This window comes from Neophocaena asiaeorientalis, unplaced genomic scaffold (assembly GCF_003031525.2).
Source record: "Neophocaena asiaeorientalis asiaeorientalis breed wild unplaced genomic scaffold, Neophocaena_asiaeorientalis_V1.1 scaffold123, whole genome shotgun sequence".
Classification (NCBI taxonomy): domain Eukaryota; kingdom Metazoa; phylum Chordata; class Mammalia; order Artiodactyla; family Phocoenidae; genus Neophocaena; species Neophocaena asiaeorientalis.
This window is the reverse complement of record NW_020173666.1, coordinates 69,854-94,100: the sequence shown is the minus strand read 5'-3', so window position 1 is coordinate 94,100 and position 24,247 is coordinate 69,854. Positions and strand designations below refer to the sequence as shown.

The following is a 24,247-nucleotide window of genomic DNA, read 5'->3' as shown; positions in this document are numbered from 1 at the left end:
GATCGGGACAGAAGGGCTCCTCTGGTTCCCTCTGAGACACAGCTCCCTTCATTTTCCTTATGTTGCACCAGACTTTGGCCACCACTGCCCAAACTGCTGGTATGTTTGTTCCCTTGTGTAAATGAAGCACAGACCTAACCTACAGGATAAAGGGACATTCTGAAGAGGGAAACTTCTTGGAAAAGTTTCTTCACAAGCACTTAGGAACAGTGGGCAGGGCAACAGGGCCACCTGTGAACTGTGGCTACACACGTTCTCTCCCCTCACCATCTCATCTTCCCGTCTTCGCTCCTTCCCGCCTTCCTGCCTGTGTCTCTGGGAAAACGTCTCCCAAAGCCAGAATCATGCCTCAACTTCTGTTCCTAGGAGAGTTACAAAAAGGCATGATGAATGAAAGTCCTATCCAGGACTGGCTCTTTGTAGTAAAATAAGCAAATCATTAGCATTGTAATTGCACAACAAAAAGTTAATACATTCTGTGTAGGTGGAAATTCCACTAGCTCCTTCCTTGGGGGAAAATATTCCTTTTGATATCGGCTGCTTTAACACAGCACATTTTGATACAGATAAAACAGGTAAGAGTTACCTCAAAACGCCCACAGGGACTGTAGTAATTTCAGGAACACCCATACAGCAAATTGTTGTTTATTTTTCTATGAAGAAGGAGATGCTTGTGGTAGAAGGATGGGGTGGGGCAAAGGTAAGAGAGAAAGAGAGACAGAAACAGAAGTAGAGAGATAGGGAGGGAAGGAAACATGCAGAGAAAGAAGACAAAAAATGAAAGTGTTCCTTTTTTCTTTCCTTTTCTTTTTTTTTTTTTTTAAATCAACAACTAATACTGCATCTTGTTCTTGGTCCCCCAAACAAGGGCATACAAAAGGTCCTGGTTTCGGGGGGGCGTGTCATTTTTTTTTTAAAATAAATTTATTTATTTATTTATTGCTGTGTTGGGTCTTCCTTGCTGCATGCGGGCTTTCTCTAGATGCGGTGAGCGGGGGCTACTCTTCATTGTGGTGCGCGAGCTTCTCATTTTGGTGGCTTCTCTTGCTGCGCAGCACGGGCTCTAGGCACGCAGGCTGCAGTAGTTGTGGCTCACGGGCTTAGTTCTCTGTGGCATGTGGGATCTTCTCAGACCAGGGCTCGAACCCATGTCCCCTGCATTGGCAGGTGGATTCTTAACCACTGCGCCATCAGAGAAGTCTTGGAGGAGTCATATTTTTGAGAACAAGAATCATATACATTATTAATGTTATTGAATTAACATTATTTATGTTAATTGTTAATAGTAGAATTAATTAACAAGTCTACTTTTTTCTCCATTACATATTTCAAATACATATCTTACTTATGTATATAAATATGAGAAGAAGGTATCTTCATTTTCTGAGATATATTTGTGGCCTTTTTGCCTAGAGAGAGTGGCAACTCTGTGAGATGGTATACAGAACACGATAATTCTCTACGATTCCTAGGGGATAGAATCCTTGCATTCCTGGAATAAACCCCACTTGATCATGGTGTATGATCCTTTTAATGTGCTGTTGGATTCTGTTTGCTAGTATTTTGTTGAGGATTTTTGCATCTATGTTCATCAGTGATATTGGCCTGTAGTTTTCTTTCTTTGTGACATCCTTGTCTGGTTTTGGTATCAAGGTGATGGTGGCTTCGTAGAAGGAATTTGGGAGTGTTCCTCCCTCTGCTATATTTTTAGGGGACTATTATTAAAGGCAGATTTTTACTCACTGAACCCGGTTGCTGGACTAAAGCAGGGCTACCTCTGACAAATTTCATATGGAGTTTCAGAAAATGAACATAAGCCATTTAGTCAGTTGTGTGACATATGTGATTTTCTTTGAGGAGAACTTCTTCAAATGTCAGATTTAGACAGTTGTTCATGATAATACTGCTGAGAATGCACCCAAAAATGGTATTGGCAGAAAATGAATGGAAAAAATTTGCCTTTCTTGGCTAAGATAGAAAATGTCTATGATTAGTTTCATCAGTTTTACAATATCTATTTCTTATATCAACATAAACAATAAATAACCTAAAATTCTATTAGTTTTTATTTACTTTACATTTAATTATTATTCTCAAAATTTGTTACTTATAATATTTCTTGAAACTAGTGATTTTATTTGGGCAGCAGTGTGCCTAACTCATGAGGATAAATCATAATTAATTTAAGTCCTCATGGTGACCTCATTCCCTTCGTCTCCTACTTGCTTTCCCAGCATTCCATGCAGCCAGTTCTAGCCATGTGACAGTCAAATGAGATGCATGGGGAAATTGGCTGATGGAGCTTCTGGGAAAGGTTCATTGGTATGATGAAGAGACAAACCCTTAGGGAGAGCTCCCTTAAGAGTGTCTTCCTCTCCATGCCTTGAACATGGGTGCAAAGCATATGATGTTTGGTGGTTTATCAACCCTTTTGAGATTGTAGGTAGCATGTTCAAAGATAAAAAGCCAAGACTCTGGAGACAGAAAAGTGGAAAACAGAAAATGCATAAGCCTCAAATGACAATACTGAGCAATACGGCCCGGAAACTACCTGCTTATAGGCTTCTTGTTTATTGCTTAAGCCATGGTTGGTTGGATATTCACTCAAAAAATACTGAATTATTTACACGTTGCTTCTGATGCTTGGGTTATAGCAGTAAATTAGACACACAATCTCCCTAACCTCATAGGGCAGGTGTCAAGTCAGAGAAGACATACAGTAGAAATAAAAGAATAAACACATAATGTGCCAGGTAGCAGTAACAATGAAGGAGAATATAAAGTAAGTTAAGGGCATACAGAATGATGGAGGGAGGCTGATTCATAAAGGTTATTCATGGAAGATTTCCTGAGGTGGAATAATTTGAGTAGAGACCTGAATGAAGTGAAAGAGTGAGCCAGGTGAATATCTGGGGGTGTTCTGTTACTTGCAGCTGAGAGTATCACTAACTTACACATCCAATACGTGTTTTAGTTATTCTTCAAAACAGAGCTCCGATATCATCACTTCTGGGAAGTCTTCCAGGACCTCCCACTCCGTAAAACCAATCCTTTCCTCTTATGGGCTACTTCTGTACCTGCATGCATTGTTATACTCATCATGTTACCTTTTAATTTACTTGTTGATATGGCTCATAAAGTCACCTTCTCTAAACTGCGAGACCCTGAAAGGCAAGATCAGTTCTTAGTGACAACTATATGGCTCCTGGCACTCAGTACCTGCTACACCTAGCAAGCTCCAGGTACCTGCAAATAACTACTGACTTGACTAGAACTTCTGTCCTTTGAATGTTCTGGATATAAATGTGTGGTTTTCATTGTAGAGTTATTAAAAGTAGGCACCTACAGTAAAATTTCTGTCAAAGTGTGGTTATTTTTTGTGTTGAAGATATTTGTCTTGCAAGCTGACGACTCTGAGTTGGTGTGAATGTGTACGAATTAAATAGTTCACCAAGGCAGAAAATCTTTGGTTTTCATTTAGGAGAGAAGAATATATAAGATGGTCAAGAAGCAACATGGTTCTCTATCGGGTACATCTGTCTAGACATATTATGCCCTTGGTCTTTTGAAAAGGCATTCAAAAAGGTGAGTTTAAGACAACTCACCTAGGTTAGGTTATGACAGTCTTCGGAACATTTTTCAGAAGACTGAGGAATGGGATGGGAGGTAAAGGCTCCTTTTGCTAAGGAATGAATGAATCCTCATCTCCGAACCTCCCCTTAGGCAACTCAGCTCACACTCATTTCAGCACAGGGAAAAAGCCTATGACTGACTCAACCCCAAATGAACTGGGTTTAACCATAAAATATGACCTTGCCGATATTTATATTTTTAACTTCAAAGGTGAAGAGAAAGAAAAAGGGCATTTGAAGAAACTTATAACCTCAGTGAAGGCTTAAAGAAAATAAAAAAGAGTTTGATTTTAGGTACCTGTGTGAAAATTTAATGAAGAGAGGATCAGGAGATATTAAGTGTATTAAATCCCAAGTTTCCCCTTAATATCAAAACAGAAAGAAAAGCATTTGCTTTTGTTTACGATCTCAAATAGAATCAAATTCCCTTCCTTTGTGTGTTACATTAACAGACATTAATATTAGTAACTAATATTCATTACTAAGTTTGCTTTCCATTTAAGCCAATCTCTTACCCCTAAAAATCGAAAATGAAAATAATGTTTTCTTAAATCGTAGAGGTATGACAATCTAAATTTATATGCATCACAAAATTTTTCTGAAGGACGGCTTAGAGTTAGCTAGTATATCAATAAATGAAGACTTTGAGGAATCTCCTTCTGAAAATAATTGCTAGATACGTTTGCTTTGAGTGTGCATTTGAAATTTCAAACTCCATTTTCCACGTTTCCTAACGTGATTATAACACCAGAAAGAGTTAACAAAGAGCTTTGAGACTCAACTCAGATGAAAAGCTCAAATTCCAGAAAAGTTCATCGCGGCACATGCTGGTTTGCTCAGGACACCCTGGATCCCATCCTAGGTTAGAACAGATCCAAATCTCCAGGACCTTCTCAGACCCACTGCTTCTTTACTGAGACAGGTACATCCTCATCTTCACCCATCCATCGAGGTTAGAGAAGCAGCAACACAGCATCTGCTCTAGAGTAACCCAAGTGAGCCCAGGCACAAAGGTGTACCGGAGAGGTGGTGAGATCTGATTATGTGCGTCATGCAAGCTGAGCAGCTGTGGAGGAACGGGATGCACAGACGCAAATTCATGGAAAATATATAATTGCTCTTCGTCGTTCAATGGGCTGCTTGGGATAGCAGTTGGAGACACAGTTAGGAGTTTTGAAAGAGGCAATTTCATACTCGTCATACTCATTGTGTGCTACTCTTTCTCCTTTTCTCTTTTTGGTTGAAAGCCTCAGCTTTAGTCTCCTAACTAGAAGAGTATCTGCCAGCACAAAAGTCAACGAACTCGCAGGAGACAAAAGACATTCTTGGTTTGATTGCTCCTAATAAACTTCAGTGCTTCCAGACCACATAATGTCATAGAATTATTTGTAATGCTTCTTTAAAGGGGGGGACAGCGTTCAGAAATGAACTGCACATGGTAAGAAGAGCCTCCCAGGGGTTATCCCTGCAAAAATGAGCTGCAAGGCTTTGGGAGTGGTGGTGGTTTCCGGCCATTAGCATTACTAATCAAGGCCAGCTTTGCATTTACGGGAATCTACACAAATCAGGATGCTACATGCTATGTTCATTCAAGCAGACCTGCCTGATTTCTTCAAGGTTACGCTGAAACAAAGCCTTAGCCCAATTATCTTGGATTGGAATGCTTCATTATTTTAATATATCCTTGAGAGAGAGAGAGAGAGAGGAGAGAGAGTACATGAAGTAGACACACATCAGGTCCATGGGTCACAAAACCATATTTAGTGCTTCATGCCCACATAAAGCAATTACTGTCGGCTCGTTACTGGAGGAAGCATTAGTGGAGAAAATACAAATCCTAGATAACCTACCAGGTCTTTCTTGCTGCCATAGTTACAGCTGAGGTGAGAGAGAGAGAGACAATGGGAGTGCCAGAAAAGCTCGGGCCTAAGAGGTCTCTTTGGGAAACTTTGAGCAGACGTGATACATTCAGCTGCCATTCTGCCCTCTTTTTATGCCCATTGCCTTTTTGCCCTGTACCAGGAAGCAAAAATAACATTGCTTTGCCCCCCGCAAACTTGTGGTTGACAAAGAGAAGGCGTGGAGCTGAGGAAACCAGGAGAACATGGCAGAGGAAGTCCTCTGTGAGGTTGGCAGTCACCAGGCAGTCAGAGCCTGGAGGTCTCTGGGGACCGACCACAGGCTTCTAAGTGGAGCCTCTGTACCTTCCTCCTTAGGACGCTTGAGCCATGCCCCAGGCTCTCTGGGCATAGTTTGCCCTTTAGGATCTTGACTGTGTCAACCAACATGGTACAAGCTGTTTAATTACAAATGTTATAACCAATCATTTGCACACATAGGCATTCTTGCACTACATATCCTACAGGTCCTGGGCATTACTGCTATTCCTGTCCTTCTGATATAATGAACTCTTTGGGCCAGGCACCTCCCTCCCAGGCCGGGAGCCACAGGAAGAGTAAAGACGACACCACTTCAGGTGATTCCTAATGGCATTGCTTCAGGAAGGGTACATATGCTAACAAGGAAGGAAATCTTAAGTGGTAAAACTACCATGGAATTCCAGACCCTACTGAGCAGCTGGGGGAGATGGAGGATTTACAGAAGTCATAGCAACAATTACGGCTCGGGCTTCCCTGGTGGCGCAGTGGTTGAGAGTCCGCCTGCTGATGCAGGGGACGCGGGTTCGTGCCCTGGTCCGGGAAGATCCCACATGCCGTGGAGCCTGTGCTCCGCAACGGGAGAGGCCACAGCAGTGAGAGGCCCGCATACCGCATTAGGGCTCGTTGGAAAGGAAAGCTGGGAAATAACCATGGGGAAAGATAGGCAAAAATCATTAAATTCCATGTTTTAATGCAAAAAATATTTTGGATAAAAATGATTATAAAGAACAAAATTCATATCCTCTGTAAATATGACTTCACAATAAAATTAATGGGGTCTAGGAAGAAGGCATTAACAGCTTTTTGCCTCAGAATGAATTTCTGTGCATTAGAGTGAGAAATCAGGTAAACAGCTACAAAACATCAAATGACAGAGTGAGGAACAATGGAAAATGTAAGGAAATTATGGGCCAGGATTCCTCCTAATATTAAAGAGAGAGACAGAAAGAGAAAAAGAGAGGAAGGAGTGGGGAGGAGGTTCCAAAAAGGTCAGGAAAAATAAAAGGCCAGTGACTGTAAAAGGGAAAATGACTCATAATAAGAGGGAAAATTATGAAAAACATAAATATTGACTATAAAATACCAGTGGGCAAGAGAAAAATAAGAGTTAAAGAAATCATTGAAACCGCACATCTCTGATTCATTATTTGTTCTTTAAATTCTTCTGTGAAGCTCATCAGCTAGGAAAGGTACATTACGTGATGAAAATATAATATGATGATTTCTGGCTTAAAAAGGGGGGTGAAATTAAAGGCATTATTACTTCTCTTCCCTCTTCTAAAACACACAGAAAACAACAAAAATTGTGAGTCACAAAGGAAAATATCAGATGTAATCAAACAAACAAGCAAACAAAAGAGGCTCCCATTCTTTTACAAACCATGAAGCATACATACACGGGCTGAATTCAGGAAGGATGCTGAAAGCTGACAAGTATCTCAAGTCTCAAGCAGGAGCAAAAAGTTTTTGGCTAAAGTAATGTCATAAATGTCTAAAGGGCATATGCAATGAGCCTTTGGTGAGAGTGGCAAGACATACAACTGAAGCTCACAGAGACACAGTTTGACACCATATCACAGAAGGGGAGGCAGAGCTAAGAGAAATGGTTAATATTGTATTCCTATTTACCTTTGTATTGTGTTATTAGTATATTCTTTCTAGCCAAGGAAGACTTCCAGAGTCAGTGACATGCCTATGGAAATTCCAAGGGAGTAAGGGGACTTCCCTGGTGGTCCAGTGGCTATGACTCCATGCTCCCAATGTAGGGGGCCCAGGTTCAATCCCTGGTAAGGGAACTAGATTCCACAGGCAGCAACTAAGAGTTTGCATGCCACAACTAAAAGATCCTGCATGCTGCAACTAAAAAAAAAAAAAGAAGAAGAAGAAGAAAAAAAATTCCAAGGGAGTAAGCTAGTAAAAAGTAACAGAAAATATACAGACTTGGATTTTCTAGATAATTCTTTCATGCAGAAAGTTTAGTCTTCACAGTTTATACCAATGGAAATTTTCTCTCAGATGAGTATTCTGATAGAAGGTGTTTGCATTTTATAAGGCAAGTCCAGAGAAGGAAATATCAAATATATTACGTAAAGCATTTAACTCTGTTATGTTAAGCAACAGAGTTTGAGAGATTTGGTAGATGGCTTCAATCTGAGCATCTATCTAGGTTTTCAGAGGGTAAGGATGAGGAATGAATAGAGAAGTGTGACCAGATTATACTACTCTCCTTCTGCTGTTGTCAAGAGCTGAGGGTTACTTCATCTGAGAAAACACAACTCAGTACATAGAAAAAGCAATTCAGTGATAGTCTGGGTGTCCACTGACTGGTCTTAGAACAAGCACGTAGAGGTTTCTGCCAGGTATAAATAAGAGTCATTGGAAGGATTTATTTTTTTAAAGTTTTTTTTTTTTTTTTGGGCTGAGTTGGGTATTTGTTGTGTGTGGGCTTTCTCTAGTTGCAGTGCATGGGCTTCTCATTTTGGTGGCTTCTCTTGTAGAGCATGGACTCTAGGCACGCAGGCTTCAGTAGCTGCAGCATGTGGGCTCAGTAGTTGCAGCACACGGGCCCTAGAGTGCATGGGCTTCAGTAGTTGCGGTACGTGGGCTCAGGAGTTGTGGCGCTCAGGATCCAGAGTGCAGGCTCAGTAGTTGTGGTGCACGGGCTTAGTTGCCCTGCGGTATGTGGGATCTTACCGGACCTGGGATTGAACCCGTGTCCCCTGCATTGGCAGGCAGATTCTTAATCACTGAGCTACCAGGGAAGTCCTGGAAGGATTTAAAAAACAACTTTCTGACTCTGCCTACAGAGGACCTTGGACTTGGTACATGGGTTTCTATTTTTCCCAGAAATCAGGTGGCCAATGAAAGTTCTGAATTTGAATTAGATAACACACTCTTAATTGTTCTCACAATTTACAAGCATTCTCTCATTCTTCTCCTGGCTATACACAGGTTAAAATCTATAGAATCTCATGGGGCCCCAGCCCTTTAAAGAAACATGGTTTATGTACAGACAATGGATGATTAACAGATCTGTAAAGGAAGTTAAGCTAAGGAGGGAATCTAACTGAAAACAATGAAAATCAACGAAGCCAGAACAGACCCAAACGTTAAGCAGCATTTACTTAAGTGATATTAGCTAATGGCACCGCTGGGTAAGTGAAGAAGTATGAGCTAATACTGACTTCCTCTCCCAAGTTCAAAACTACCAGAATGGTCACAGACCCACGGAACATACATTTCAAGTTTGGGCTGCTTAAGAAACGGCCATGGGTTGAACTGTGTCCCCCTAAAATTCACACGTCGAAGTCCTAACTCCTAGTGTCTCGGAATGTGACCGTATTTGGAGGCAGGGTCTTTAATGAGGCAATTGAGATTGAATGAGTTCATTGAGGAGCTCTGGTCAGTATGACTCGGGTCCTTTTAAGAAGGGGAGATTGGGAGAGAGATACACACTGAGGCAAAAGCATGTGAAGACACAAGGAGAAGGAGGCCCTTTACAAGCCAAGGAGAGAGGCCTCAGAAGCAATCACGCCTGCAGACACCTGGATCTCAGACTTCCAGCCTCCAGAACCGTGAGAGAAGAAATTTCTGCTGCTTAAGCTACTCAGTCAGTGGTGCTTTGTTATGGCAGCCCCAATACGGAAGCCTGTAATGAGCCCTTTTCTTCCTCTTAGAAGTCTGATGTAAGACCCAAGTTTCTTTCGTGGTTAAATGCTTTTGTACATCATACTCACAATCCCAACAGGAAAGGCCAATACAGCGAGCATCCAGTCCCGGAGAGAGATGAGCTTCTTGAGCTGCCTCTCTTGTTCTTGGCTCCCACTTCCTCTAGTCAGGAGACTGGAAAGATCGGTCAGCACACAGATGCCAAAAAAGACAGCTTGAATAACCTGGAGGGAGACAACGATTGGTATTAGTCAATAAGATCGAAAGAAACTCAAGCTGTAGGACAGCAAACAAGCTACACCTTTGCAACATGACACAGGGTAGAAGAGGATCAGATGCACATTTTAAGAGTTATTAGCCCTGCAAACCGAAAAAGAGTCAGACGTTTACAACTTGCGACCATAGGTGAGAAAATTCATCTTAAAAACACTGCTTCCATTTTTGCACACCTAAGGACAAATGCAAAACATGCATGGACAGAAAGCGGTATCAGTTCTCAAATGACATGTCCCTTATTTTAAAACATCACATCTGTGGTTTAGTAATATTGACTAGTGTGATTTAACAAACATCTAAAAAGTTCAAAGAAAAAGACTTTAAAAAGATCAATAGGGCTTCCCTGGTGGTGCAGTGGTTAAGACTCCGCCTGCCAATGCAGGGGACACAGGTTCGAGCCCTGGTCTGGGAAGATCTCACATGCTGCGGAGCAACAAAGCCCGTGGTGCGCCACAACTACTGAGCTCACGTGCCACAACTACTGAAGCCCATGCACCTAGAGCCCGTGCTCCACACAAGAGAAGGCACCGCAATGAGAAGCCCGTGTACCGCAATGAACAGTAGCCCTGGCTCGCTGCAACTAGAGAAAGCCCGTATGCAGCAATGAAGACCCAACACAGCCAAAAATAAATAAATAAAATAAATGAGTTTAAAAAAAGATCAATAATAAACGAGACAATTTAGTGTGAATGTGAAGAAACCTTCCTATGATTTAATCTATTAAAGTCAAAATTTTTTCTACCAAAGGAAGTGGTAGAAAGCTTCTAGTCCTTGAGTCATAGAGAAATCAACTGAATGCAATAATCAGGACTGAAATGGAGCAATTTTCTGTTGTCAAACTTGAACTAAATGACCTCCCCTTCTCAGGTTTTCAATCTTTATGAAATAAAATCTGTCCAAAGTAATGTAAACTTAGATACCCACACCATTTTCCCAAATAATGTATAACAACCACTTGTACATTCCCCAATCAATTACAAATTGAATTACTGACATCAGCTATGTTTACTTGGACTATCACAGAGAGAGAACATTGAAACGCTAGAGCCCGGTTATTTGTGAAATTCCTAAAGTGGGGGTAAAAGTATTGATGATCCCTAGCCTCGAGTGAAGGCAGGCAGCATACTGTAATACAGCTTGGCAGATGATAATTCAAATTATGGAAAGGGCAGAAAATATATTCCCTAGGCTCAAAGTCATATCCATTTAGCACCAAGAATAGATTCAGGGGAATTTTTCTGATTTCGTTTACAAGAAATAATTTACTGATGATTTATTTGTAAAAGATACAACTTTACTCATTATGTTTAGCAAACATAACAAAATAATTTTTTTAGTGAATTACCATCTTGGCAGTGGAACAAGTCTGTGAAAGCTCTGTTCCTTCCTGAGGCACAGAACAAAGGGAAGAAGGACCCTCAAAGTTACCCTCAGCAAAGCACTGACATACTCAGATGGTTAAACTCTTATCTTAGCCACTTTGAAAATTCCCAGTCATGGAGATTCCACCACCAGTTTTAGTCAAACAAACAAAAATCCTGCAGTATTTTTTACGTCTAATACACCAGGCTCTTCTGAACTCAACAGATCCTGCTATTATCAGTCATTCTTAGTCAGAGTAATGTTCTATTCTTCTTCATAATTTAGCCTATCTTTTGCCTTCAATGACTTAAGGGTTCTTGCTTTTCTACAACCAGAAAAAACAGAGGAGAAGTTAAGACTGCCACCTTGAGCATGGCACAATTAAAGTGTTGTCACGAATCATGCTGTGATGACCAGAAATGATTTAAATGACTCAGAGAATAACTTCCTACTTGGGAAAATTTTTCCATAGCACATCTTATGACTTTAGATGTTAGATCTTTATGTCAACCCTAGTGGGGGTTGAGAAACTGGAGTGGCCATACTGGGGAATAATAATCTCTATGACAATCTGGCAGTGAACATATTAAAAGGTGTCCTACCTGATCGATAACCAGGGAAATGCAAATTTAGATAGCATTTCTCATCCACGTAACTACTCACAATTTAATTCTGAGAGTACCAAGTATTATAAGGATGGAGAATAACAAGAATCCTTATGGTGGGAGTGCAAATTGGGAAAACCATTTTGAAGAACAATTGGCAATATCTAGTAATTTAAAGATGTATATACTCTTTTATCTAGTGACTTCACTATGAAGTCACATTTACATGAAAGTTAAATTTAACATTCATTGCTTCAGAAAAATGGCACAATCTAAATATCTCTTAATAGTTGACTAGATAAATAAATCATGCTATAGTCACACAATGAAATTCTAAGCACACATCAGTTTTTCATTCTCACAACAAAACACTAAACAAACAAAAAAGGAAACAAAAATGCTGTGAATCGACACCATTAAAATAAATTTCAAAAAATGCAAAGATAAATTTAAAGATGCATGTATATGAAGGAAAATATGAAGAAACACATGGAATTAATAACAGTAAATTTAGGTACCTCTACAAGGAGGATAAGATTGAGGAAAGGACACAAGGGCCTCAACAATATCAGTATTTTATTTCTTAAGTTGATTATTGGGTATACAGAAGTGCAATCAAATGCTGAAAATCTGTGAAAAAGAGGAAATCTTGAAAGTCACTACAGAAAAAGACATCATGTACAGAAGAGTAAAGATAAAAATTATCTCAGACTTCTTGTATAAAACAACACAAGCCAGAAAACAGTAAAATGATATCTTTAAAGTGCTTAAGGGGGAAGAACTGTCAAAGGTGAAAGACATTTTCAGACAAATAGAAGCTGAGAGAATTCATTGCCAATAGCCTTTCACTATAAGAATGTAAAAGGAATTGAGAATGTGATACCAAATATAACTTCAAATCTACACTAAGCAGTGACAGTTGCTAAAATAGTAAATATGTGGATAACTATAAAAGATTTATCTTCTAATTTGTTTTAGTTTTTAAAAGATATTGACTATTTAAAGCAAAAATATAACAATATATTGTGAGGTCTTAAACATAGTTAGAAATAAAATTATGACTATAATAGTACAAAAGACAAAAAGGAATGGAAGGCATACTGCTGTTGAATTCTTAGTTACAAATAAGGTGGTATAATATTATTTGGTAGAAGACAGTGATAAGTTAAAGATGTATATAGTAAACCCTAGAGTAACCACTGAAACAATAAAATGGAGATCTTTAGCTAATGTATTGGTTGTCTGTGTGGCAAAACAAATTACCACAGACTTAGCATCTTAAAACACCAATTTATTAGGTTACAGTTCTTTAGGTCAGAAGTCCAGGTGGATTAGTCTGGCTTCTATGCTCAGGGTTCCACAATACCAAACTCATAGTGTTGGCCAAGTAGGGCTCTTATTTCAAGGTTCAAGGAAAGGTTCTACTTCCAAGCTCATTCTGATTGTTGGTAGAATCCAGTTCTTTTAGACTATAAAACTAACGTTCATGTTCCCTTGTTAGTTCTTAGCCAGAGTCACTCTCAGCTCCTTGTATCTGCTCTCCAATCTTTGTATGATGGCCCCCTCCATATTCAAATCTAACAACAGAATATCAAATACTCTTTAGGCTTCAGATCTCTCTGACTCTTCTGCTTTCCTCTTCTGGCCTGAAAAAGCTTTCTGATTTTAAGGGTTCATGTGATAAGATCAGGCCCACATGGATAATGTCTCTTTCTTAAGGTCAACTGTGCATATATCATAGTGTAATCAGAGGAGTTATAGCTCTTTCATTGACAGGTTCGCAGGATTATAGTGGGATATCTTTGGGGGTCAATTTAGAAATTCTTTCTATCACAGCTAATAAACCAATACTGGAAATAAAATGGAATACTAACAATATCAAAGTAGTCCAAAAGAAGTCAGAAATTGGGAAAAAGGAACAAAGAATAGATGACACAGAGAAAAAAATAAGATATCAGACTTTAATCCAACAATACCTATAATTACATTAAATACAAATGTTTAAACTCTCCAATTAAAAGGCAGAGATTGACAGATTGCATTTAAAAAGCAAACAGCACTTCAAGTGTTAAGGTACAGATTTGTTAAAAGGTAAATGAACACGAATGTTAATCATAAGAAAGATGGAATAGCTATACTAATAACAAAAAGTAGGTTTCAAGATAAAGAATATTACCAGAAATAAAGAAGAACATTTCATAATGATAAAGGGATCAATTCACTAGGAAGGCATAATGATCTTAAATGTGTAATACCATAGCTGAGCCTCAAAACAGAGGAAGCAAAAACTTATTTAAGAAGGGTTTAAATTACTCAATAAGTGTTTGTTAAATAAATAAATGATTCACTGGTTCTTGGGAAACAGACACTTTTATGAAGATTTAAAATGCAAGTGAAAGGGGAGAAACAATCTCATATTCTAGAAGAGAAAAACAAAAGAAGTTCTGCAAATATAAATGTAATAGTCTAAACAACATTTGCCAAATTTAGAAGATTAATGGTATTATGAAATCTTATACTTCTCTACAGCTGATTCCTTTTCTTACTCTTTTAATCCACTGGTGTCATCTAACACAGCAGTCCCCTCACTATTACCTGGTGGCTACCCTGTCACTGTCTGTAGGTCTCTCCACTGGCTCTCCCCTGCTCACGACCACAGTATGGCCGCCATGCCTGAACTGCTGTGGAAGACTTCCCCAAAGTGAGTATGTGGAAATCAAAGAAAGGAGGTACCAAAAACAATTTTCACCTGATTTCCAAACATCAGGAGACACAGAGAGAATTGTTGGGTTTTGTTAGGGTTGCTTTTTGTTTGTTTGTTTTTGTTTTGTTTTTTTAACACACACTGGCTAATCCTCAAAATGTAATACCTAAAAATTATGGAACAGGCCATCATTCCCTGCAGAGAAGCAAGGATTGACTTTTGGTTATTTGCTAGTTTAAGAAGCAGTTAGCCAGAACTGTTAAACCATTTTAGATTTCTGCTACTTTGTTAAAATTTGATTTGAGCTGACAGCTAACAAATCACATTAGAGACATTTTACTCTATTGCCTATATATATCATGTTGTCCATTGTAACTTAAAATTCATTAAGTTAAGAATGTGAAAGTCACATGGAGATGCACAAGTGAATCTTATGTAGGATTACCTTGAAGCATTATTCGGCTGCAGCCATTCTGCAGAGCTGGCATTTCCAAACCATCAACCCAGCATGACACATATACACCATCTGGCTTTGAGTTCTTAGCAGGCTGGTTGCTCTTATTACTTTGTATCATCATGTGTAGAAATGAAGTGGTCAAATGTACCATATCTCTCCAAGAAATATAAATAGAAATCTATCAGAATGAAAAAAAATAAAATCCCAGGATATTTTTGAGTCATTCTAGCATTTGCTCCTCTAGAATGTTCTCTACTGTTTAATTCGCTCTGCATCTTCTCTCCGCCCCCTCAATTCTCCCTGTCAGAAATCACAACTTGTTTACTGAGTCATTTTAGGTTTAGGTTCATTTCCACAAGTGTGGAAATGTACCAAAATTCCATTCATAGCTTTATCTTTTTCACACGAGTTGTTTTTATTAAATTAATTTAACATTATTTTCCTTTTTTCTCTGGAATGCACTAAACTATTACAATTCTGTTTGTACTAGAGGGCAAATTCATTAAATTTCTAACATTTACTCCCAAACATATATGATATAGTTTATCCAGAATGGGTTTTATTACACTTCACTAGGTCATCTTCGATATCCTCATTTATATGTAATTGTACCAAAGCTACAGTCTATATATCAAGTTATATCATTACTTCACTAGTTAATTTTTATATTTCAGCCTAATTGGCCAAACTCAGGCAAGAACCAAGGATGCACCAAAATAAGAAAAGCAGCACCTTAAGTAAGAAATGGAATCACTATTTGTATGAATTTTTAAAGACAGTACAGCTGTCTTGACCTTTGGGAGTAAGATTTCCAGTAACTTGTATCTATCATGAACTGAGTTTTGATTATATTGTACTTTCATAAGATTAATGCAAAGAGTACCACAGTGTTTGTTTTGAAGATTTTGCTTATTTTAAAGTTAATTTTAGACATGGCAGACAGAGGAAATAAGAAGGCAGAACTCTGAGGGGGTGGCAATGAAATTGGAGTGACGTGGATCATGGAATGAAGGAAAACTGTGGAGAGAACAGATGGGAAAAAGGCAGTGAGATTTATAGGTGTCATAAGGGAAGGCCTAAAGGAGTCTTCTGTATGAGGACAGAGCAAGGGGAGATGATACAGAAGAAATGAAAAATCTATCTAAACTCTTTTGTAATTAGTGTACAATATTACGTATAGTAAATGTACATGTAATCTAGGAAAGAATAGTAGAATAGAAAGAAAGGAAGAGAGAGAGAGAGAGAGGAAGAGAGAGAGAGGGAGGGAGGGAGGAAGGAAGAAAAGAAAAGAAAAGAAAAGAAAGGTGACGCATGCCCATGTAACATACATGGATGTCTTGTATCTGTGTAATTTCTCCTATGCAGAAGGGTGAATAACACATTTGGAAAAATGGTGTGAGTTGGAGGCCTTCCTGTATCTCACACAGTCATATATCATGTGGTACTGTATAGCATAAACAGTTATTTTATTGTCAGTTCATAAAAATTTCAATGCAGTTCTTGCCTAAAAGCAATCCATGGCAATTTGTGTGTTCAGTGAAGAGTGAATTTGACTGAAAGGAGTTAAGCACCATGTTGAAAGAATACAAGAGCTACAAAATAGCAATACCATAACACACAACCTTCTAAGGGACTCCCCCTCCATTCCACAAATGCCTTACTTTTTAATACTGCACAACTCCTTCTTATTATCAAGATCAAGAGTGAATCCCAAACGTATTTCGACACCAAGGGGCAGTGACTCAGTGTGAAATCAGATGACTGAATTCTGCAAGGATTCTTTTGCATTTGCTTCCAGTGCCTTCCTTGCCTGAGACATCTGAACATCTGTGGCAATTCTACAGTATAGAGTCCATCAGTTACATGGAAGCCATGATCAGTTCCACGTTTGAATATTACTCTGTTGAGAAATAAATGCATTTAAAAGTACCACAAGTTCTCTCTGCCTCATTCATCCACTTAGACTATACCCATCAGATGTACTGCCTGGTGAATTTTCCCTTACTACCCTTGGAGAGAGTTAGCCTGAACAAGACAATATGGTTCTCTCACTCTAATGACTATAACTTTATTTTTCTAAATGCGCCATTTAAGTGATGTGCTTTAAGCCCAAGCATTTTCAAGGAATCTTCACCACAAACATTTCTGAGGAGATGGACTCATTGCATCATCAAGCCCGTGGTTTTCAGAATGTGATTTAGAGTCCTTGCCCATGTACACAGACATTTACCTCATACTGCTCTATCTCATTACTGAAAATCGATGAGGTCAGCCATAAGTCACCACTGGCTAGCAATCCATTCAGACAGACAGAAAGAAAAATAAGCTTTTCAGTCAGAAATAATGCACTTAGATAAGCAGCTTTGGAAAGGAAAGGTTTTCCACAAAATTCGTTACAATATCACAGAATCATTTTCAATATCTAAGCAAGGAGAACAGTCATCTAAAGAAAACATTTGGATGTGCTTCACAAAGTGATGGGTGCAATCATGCCATGTTCCAGCACCATCCTGACAACAGCACTGCAGGGATCTTCCCAGCGATTCCATTCTAATCTGCCAATACGACAGAAAATTTCCCTCGGGTGTTTTCACGGTGCTACACTGACATTAGAAGTTACTCAAAACTTTTATAGGCTTAAAGATTTTTTTCAACTATTAGTATTAATCTTTTCAAATTCTGAATTAAACACACCATTGATTTATTTAACAAATATTTATTGATTACTACATACAAAACACTTAGTAAACTACTAACGCAGACTATTAAACGACTGTACGTTGTGTGGCAAACGTGAACATACTTAGAAGTGTCTAACCTCTAACTTAGTGGCACCTGCATTTGCTAAATGCACAATAACAGTGGTGAACAGTTATTTAAAGAAAAACATGTTGTAACTTTAATAACACAAATCTGTTCTGAAGTGCATTAAATTTTCTAACGCTGTGAAATCGATTTTATCTGACTAAATTTTTACTTGTGGTAACAATTTACTGCAGCAGAAGACGATTTAAGTGCCAAACATAATCATTAGTTAAAGAGTTAGATAAATCTGAAACCTAAATAAAAAAGGACCTGAATTAAGACCAAATCAGATCTTAAGTGATAAGTTGACACAGAATCATAACCCATGCACAATCTGTATATAACAAACTAAACTATATGTATTAAGAGCATATACGTCTGCAGGTAAAGTTGTATTAATAAAGTCGATTAGGAAAACATGGCCCCTGTCCACAGACGTTTCTATTTTAATATTTATGAATCTATTGATTTTGATATAACGTTGAGTCTACATAAAGACTATGTCTGCATAATTGTAGATAAATACTTGGCAGGGAACTGAATGGTTAAAATACTTACGAAAGCAGTTCCCTGTTTCTAGATGCTGCCTGCTGCCTTCTGCCTTCAGAAACAGGGTCTTCCACACAAAGCTTCTGGATGGGCTCTGAAAGGTCTCACTCCCTAACAGATAATATTTTCTATTTTTAACTCCAACTGGCCATTGTTGTACCACATTAATTTGTTTAATATATCATTTTGAAGTTTACTGGTACAGAGACTGAAAGGTATAAGATGAACCATTCTTTTCATTTCTATTCTCCACTAGTTCATCTATGACTCCATAATATTTTGCCTCTAGATTAAGAGTATTTAGAAAATCCCAGGGTTCTCATAGTTTGAGAAAGTATGAAGCTAGTGCTGGAAGGGTCCTACCACCAATCAACTCAAGTGCCAATGTAAAATCTCAGAAAAAATGAAAGGTCCCTAAGACATTTTATAATTACATTAATGATACAGAAAAGTCTGATAATACCAATTGTGGAAGATGATGTGGAACAATGCTAGAGGGAGTATATTTTGGTTCAATCACTTTGGAAAATAGTGGCATTATCTAGTAAAGTTGAGGATGCATATACCTATGAATGGTCTTATGTATGTTTCCTGGTACCTAGAGTATAACAACATGGAATGAGAATGGAGTTTTAGGTATATGCTTCTGTCCTTCAGATGAGTATGAAATTTTTAAAAGTTAGAAGTGGTACTGTTATTAGGAAACTAAGAAATACATTACAGTTCTCAATTACTTAGGTAACAAAGTAAATACGACCATTACTTTCGTCACAAAGTTATCACCTTATGTTTCTATTGAGAAACAACCTATTCTTATAGCTTTACAATAGTTGACCCTTGAACAACATGGGTTTGAACTGCCCGAGTCCATTTATACACGGATTTTTTTCAGTAGTAAATACTACATACTACATGATCTGCAGTTGGGTGAATCCACAGATGAGGAACCTTGGATACAAAGGGCTGACTATAAAGTTATACATGGGTGTTTCTATTGCATGGGGGTCGGCGCCCCTAACTCCTACCTTATTCAAGGGTCAACTGTAACTTAATGGACATAATTTTGAGTCATAACTAAATTGTAACACGATTTTCTTGTACTTTACAAACTGGTGACGTTTAGAACACTGGATGTGTAAGTTTATGCTAGGTTTTAGATTTTTCATTGACTTTTTTTAAGTAGGGTAAGTTTAATATAAAGAATGATTAGGCTATCATAGGAGAGTAAGTATTAGATGTAAACAGAATGCTAGAGGGTGCCCCAGGGCTCAGGGAGAGTACCCAAGGAAAGAAGAACTTGGAAGAAGCCCCCTCCCCAAGCATGGGCTTCAGACCTCACTAGAGAAGGTGTGTTTGCAGCCAGCTGGATGGTGGAGAAATTCTCCACCAAGAAGCAGCCTTCCCAGGTAAAGGGGGCCTCTGCTGATGGGAAGGTGCACAAGAGTTGAGTGACCACTGTGGGCAGGAGACCTGCAGGTGGTGCTCTTGTTGGAAGAGCTGCAGGGACTGCACGTTCCCTGCCTGTGGCTGGGCCAGAACGATACTAAATGTCCTTCTACCCACACAGCTGACCACTGGGGCAGCAGCTGGAATCAGTAAGTGAAGCTCCATCCTCCTGCAATGTTCCTTCAGTGCCCTTTACTGAGAAAGCTCAACATTAGCCTCAATGTGAAAGAGAAATGCTTAAAAAGTTATGGAAGAGCAGGTATTATAGGGTGAATTTGGAGCCGAGAGACAATAGATATCTCATTTAATTCACCATGACTTCCCTGATATTTAATAGCGTTGCTGACAATATTCTAGTTATTGTAATGAAATGCTAAGAATGAGGGAAGGACATTTGCTTTTAATTATTCAGATAGACGGTCTGACCTATCTCTTGACTTTGGGTCATTTAATTATTTTATGCCTCCTTCTATAGATAGTATATCAGGAAAACTGATGGAGATATTACTGTAACACTTTAAATATGATGCAACATTCAAGTGGTCAAATTTGCTTCTAATTTGTGGTACTTGTGTTCGATAGAGAAGGCTGAAGTGAAAGACCAGAGCTAAAATTTGCATGCATATTGAAAATTAACCAATCTCTATCATACCTTTCCTATTCATATCTGAATTGTTCATAATGACAAAAAAAATCAAACAACCCAAATGTGCACAGACTCAACCATGGATAAACAGAGGTATTAAAAAAATAAAATACAGCAGTGAAAATAAATTACCTAGAGTTACATATATCAACACAGATGATTGCACAAGCATAACACTGAACAATAAAAGCAAATCTTAAAAGACTGAAAAAGTATCACACTATTTAGATAAAGTTCTAAAAGAAATGAAAAAAAAAAAAAACCCCACAATATTAGACCAGGGACACACATGTGGTAAAACTATAAGGAAAAGCAAGACAAGAATAACAATTAAATGCTACCTAGAGCAAGTTAGAGTCTCACTCTCCCTGCCCCAATATGCATTTCAGGTCACCTTTTATTTTTTTTTTGCCACTTGATTCAAGTGTAATGAAATCATCATTAGTGCTGCTGTTTTATAAATGCCTGACTTTCTTGTAGGCACATGGCGGCAGGGTTAGGTTTTAGTTCAATGTTGTATTCCCAGAGACTGGCACAACATCTGGGATGTAGTATTAACACACATTTACTAATTACAGAATTAACGACAGTGGCAAAGATAGCTGAGTGGAGAAGAGAGGGGACCTGACTTGGGGCCAGTAGAAGTATGGCCGGGAAATGCTGGGGGCCCTGTAAAGAAGGAGATCACACAGCTATATTTCAACTGAGCTGCACTGTTTTATTACAGGTGTCCCCCGCTCTCCGAAAGTAGAGTGTTCGTATGAATCTCTCAAAAGCTGAAAAGGGTAAAGCAGAGAAGCAATTACCTTAGGACACATCTTGCTAACAGATGCACAAAATAAACTGACATAAAGCACAGATGCTCACAGACATAGTTCAAAGCTATGGTGGCTTGATGCTGTGATACTGAATGTACTTCCAGGGGAAGAAGCTTGGCAATGCCATTCTCACTGCTCAGGAGCATCTATAATAACTCACTGTAAAACAAATACTAAAGTTCTTTCCACTTTTCATCTCTTTTTTTTTTCCATAAAAGTGAAAGTCCTCTATGGATTTCTTTCACTTAGGGAAAACAGGTACTTTCATAAAAGCCAAGTGGTGTACAGTGAGTTCTGGAAAATCGGGGGGTACCTGCAATTGCTTCCAGTCGTGCTCAGTGCCCCAGCCACAAGGCACATAAACGGACCTAATGGGTATGAGCGTCAGCCGGGCAAACCCACAAGGTGCTAGGGCAGTGAGGGTGCCCGGAGCTGAATAACTAAAGCGCTAGATCACAGGGTTTAGCGTGGTTAGAGAAAAACAGGGGAGGGATACAGCATGAGCTAGTTTTTGGCGGCGGGGATGAGTCACAGGTCTGGTAGGAGTGAACACGTTGAATGATGGGAGACTGTGATCCAAGAATGAGCTAGAGGTCAAGCTGTTCTCAATGACCAGGAGACCCAGGGATGGCCGTGGCAAGAAGATCCTGGGCGGTTATGATAAGAGTCAGGGGAGTTGAGGAGAAAAAAAGTACCGTGAGGAGGGAACTTCAGGCACAGATGTGATTGTAAACGTCTGGGACAAAGAAAAATTAAAAAAGAAATTGGAACCAAAATGCGCAGAAGCATAGGTTCTAAAAAAATATCAGAGACAATTTAGAAACCTATCAATTAAGTGTATCAATATAAAATATATGTTTATAAAACAGTGAATAGCAACTGAGTGCCTTGCAGCAATAGAAATGCAAGCAATGGCATTTTTCCTTTCCGTTACATTAAAGTAATACATCTTCTTTTGACTCTGTCACATTTCTGTTCTCATAAACATACAAAGTGTGTGTTTAAAAGCTAATAAATAGTAAAAACCCATCAGTAGCCAAGGCTGTACACGGACAGAACAAAAGAAAATAATGAATATACCCCATAAAGGGGTAAAGGTAGTCTCATCACTTTTATTGTGGATGGGATAATGAAGGAAAATCCAAAATCTTCTGGAGTTCCAACAGGTATTAATAAAAATACACAGTTCTTCTTCTAAAAACAGTATTCATCTGGAAACTTCTCCCGACAGATTCTGATTCAATACCACCCATTAAGAAATCAAAATAAATTTAAAAGTATAAAATCAAGGAGAAACAGCCTAAGAGTTCTAAAAACTCAGAAAACAGAAAATGCATATTTTATGTTGCTTCATAAGGTACATTAACTTTGAAAGCTAGCAATAATTTCCTCACCAGAATAACAAATAACTGAAAATAATCTGTTGTTGGTTAGAAATCAGAAAGTATACTAAATTTTATATCAGGAAGCATACTAAAATTTATACATGGCTGTCTTTTTTAATTTTTCAGGATCATTTTCTTAAAAAATAATTATTTAGTTAGTTTTTAAACATCTTTATTGGAGTATAATTGCTTTACAATGGTGTGTTAGTTTCTGCTTTATAACAAAGTGAATCAGCTCTACATATATATATCCCCAAATCTCCTCACTCCTGCGTCTCCCTCCCACCCTCCCTATCCCACCCCTCTAGGTGGTCACAAAGCACCGAGCTGATCTCCCTGTGCTATGTGGCTGCTTCCCAGTAGCTATCTATTTTACATTTGGTTTTGCTGTGTCCTTACATGGCAGAAGGGTCAAGAGACCTCTGTGGGGTCTCTTTTATAAGGGCACTAATCTCATTCACTAGGGCTCCGTTATCATGACCTAATCACCCCAAAGATTCCACCTCTTAATACCATCACCTTGAGGGTTATGATTTCAACATATGAATTTCGGGGGAGGGAGACACAAAAATTTAGTCCATAGAAAATGTAAAGTTGTAGTATGCTCACACATTCTGAAGGAAAAAATATATATACGCTTCATTCTTAATATTACATGGATGTTCAACTTACAGTCAGTAACTCTCTTGATCAGAATGCAGCAGTTGAAGGTTGATGTTTCAAACTGGTAAATACTAGAAGAAATCACGTAGAAATATGGTGGGCAAATAACAGCTAATCTGCCATCTTTTCTATTGTGACTGACATCAGATGCTAGAACTGAATTGAAAATCGTATCTACAGGTGTTCATCAAATTATGTCAAATTTATAGATTGACCACGAGGAAGCTTATGTATAGTATATATAACATCTGCTTTGGCTATTTAAAAAAAAAATCCATTACTGATTTTGAGCCCAGGACAGAATATACTTTTGTGACAACAAAATATTATGAATGAAATCTCCCCAAATGAAGAATCAGAAAAATCTTTCTTTTTAGTGGCCTTCTTTTCCTTTGTTCTGCTGTGATTGTGCTAATCGCACCAAGCAGTGCACTGAACAGGGTTTACAGGTAGGGACGAAGGCCTCTGCCCAAGACTCTTTATCTAGGTAGAAGCCTCAAATCCCAAACACTGGAGGAAGAAGGGATAAGCCGCTTAGGTAACTGAGTCCAAAGTGTTCATGAGCTACTGCAAACACATAACTGTTTTCCCCTTTATCTTAAGTGAAGGCTCCACAGTTTTGCAAAGCCTACCTTCCTCTGGGAGTATAGGAAGCGTAGTGCTTCAGTGCTGTGCTCTCCCATCCACAGTATAGGCATCCATCATGATCAGGACCAGCTGCCTGTGCGCTTTTGGATTAGTGGTTGTTACCCATGCGCAGAAGTGGATTTTACTCCACTTAACTCATAACTCAGGTATCGCTCTAGAGATGGACACATTTGAGAGGGCAGCATATTATGAAAATTATTCCATACTTTTGAATTGCTTTGTCTTCAAAAACCTTTGATTTAAAGATATATGTGGCAGAGTTTATGACATGTTTGATATTTAAATGGAGTACATATGGGCAAAAATCTAAGTTGCTCTGGTAGCCAGAATGCTCCCAGACGTGAGCTTAGAAGTGTGTTACTAAGTGATGGAGAGAAAGTACTATGAAAGTTCTTTCTTTGGAACACTCTCCCGAAGCTCCAT

The 24,247-nt window shown here is 38.7% G+C and overlaps 1 protein-coding gene across 1 annotated transcript in view; it reads right to left on the bottom strand.

Annotated features, from left to right (window-relative positions):
- The window catches only part of AIG1 (androgen induced 1), a 231,044-nt gene that overhangs the window by 158,719 nt on the left and 48,078 nt on the right, over positions 1-24,247 (bottom strand). Inside the window, exon 2 of the mRNA XM_024748021.1 lies at positions 9,529-9,684. Within this exon, the coding sequence (XP_024603789.1) occupies positions 9,529-9,684 (156 nt within the window). The remainder of the gene's footprint in view (positions 1-9,528; positions 9,685-24,247) is intronic.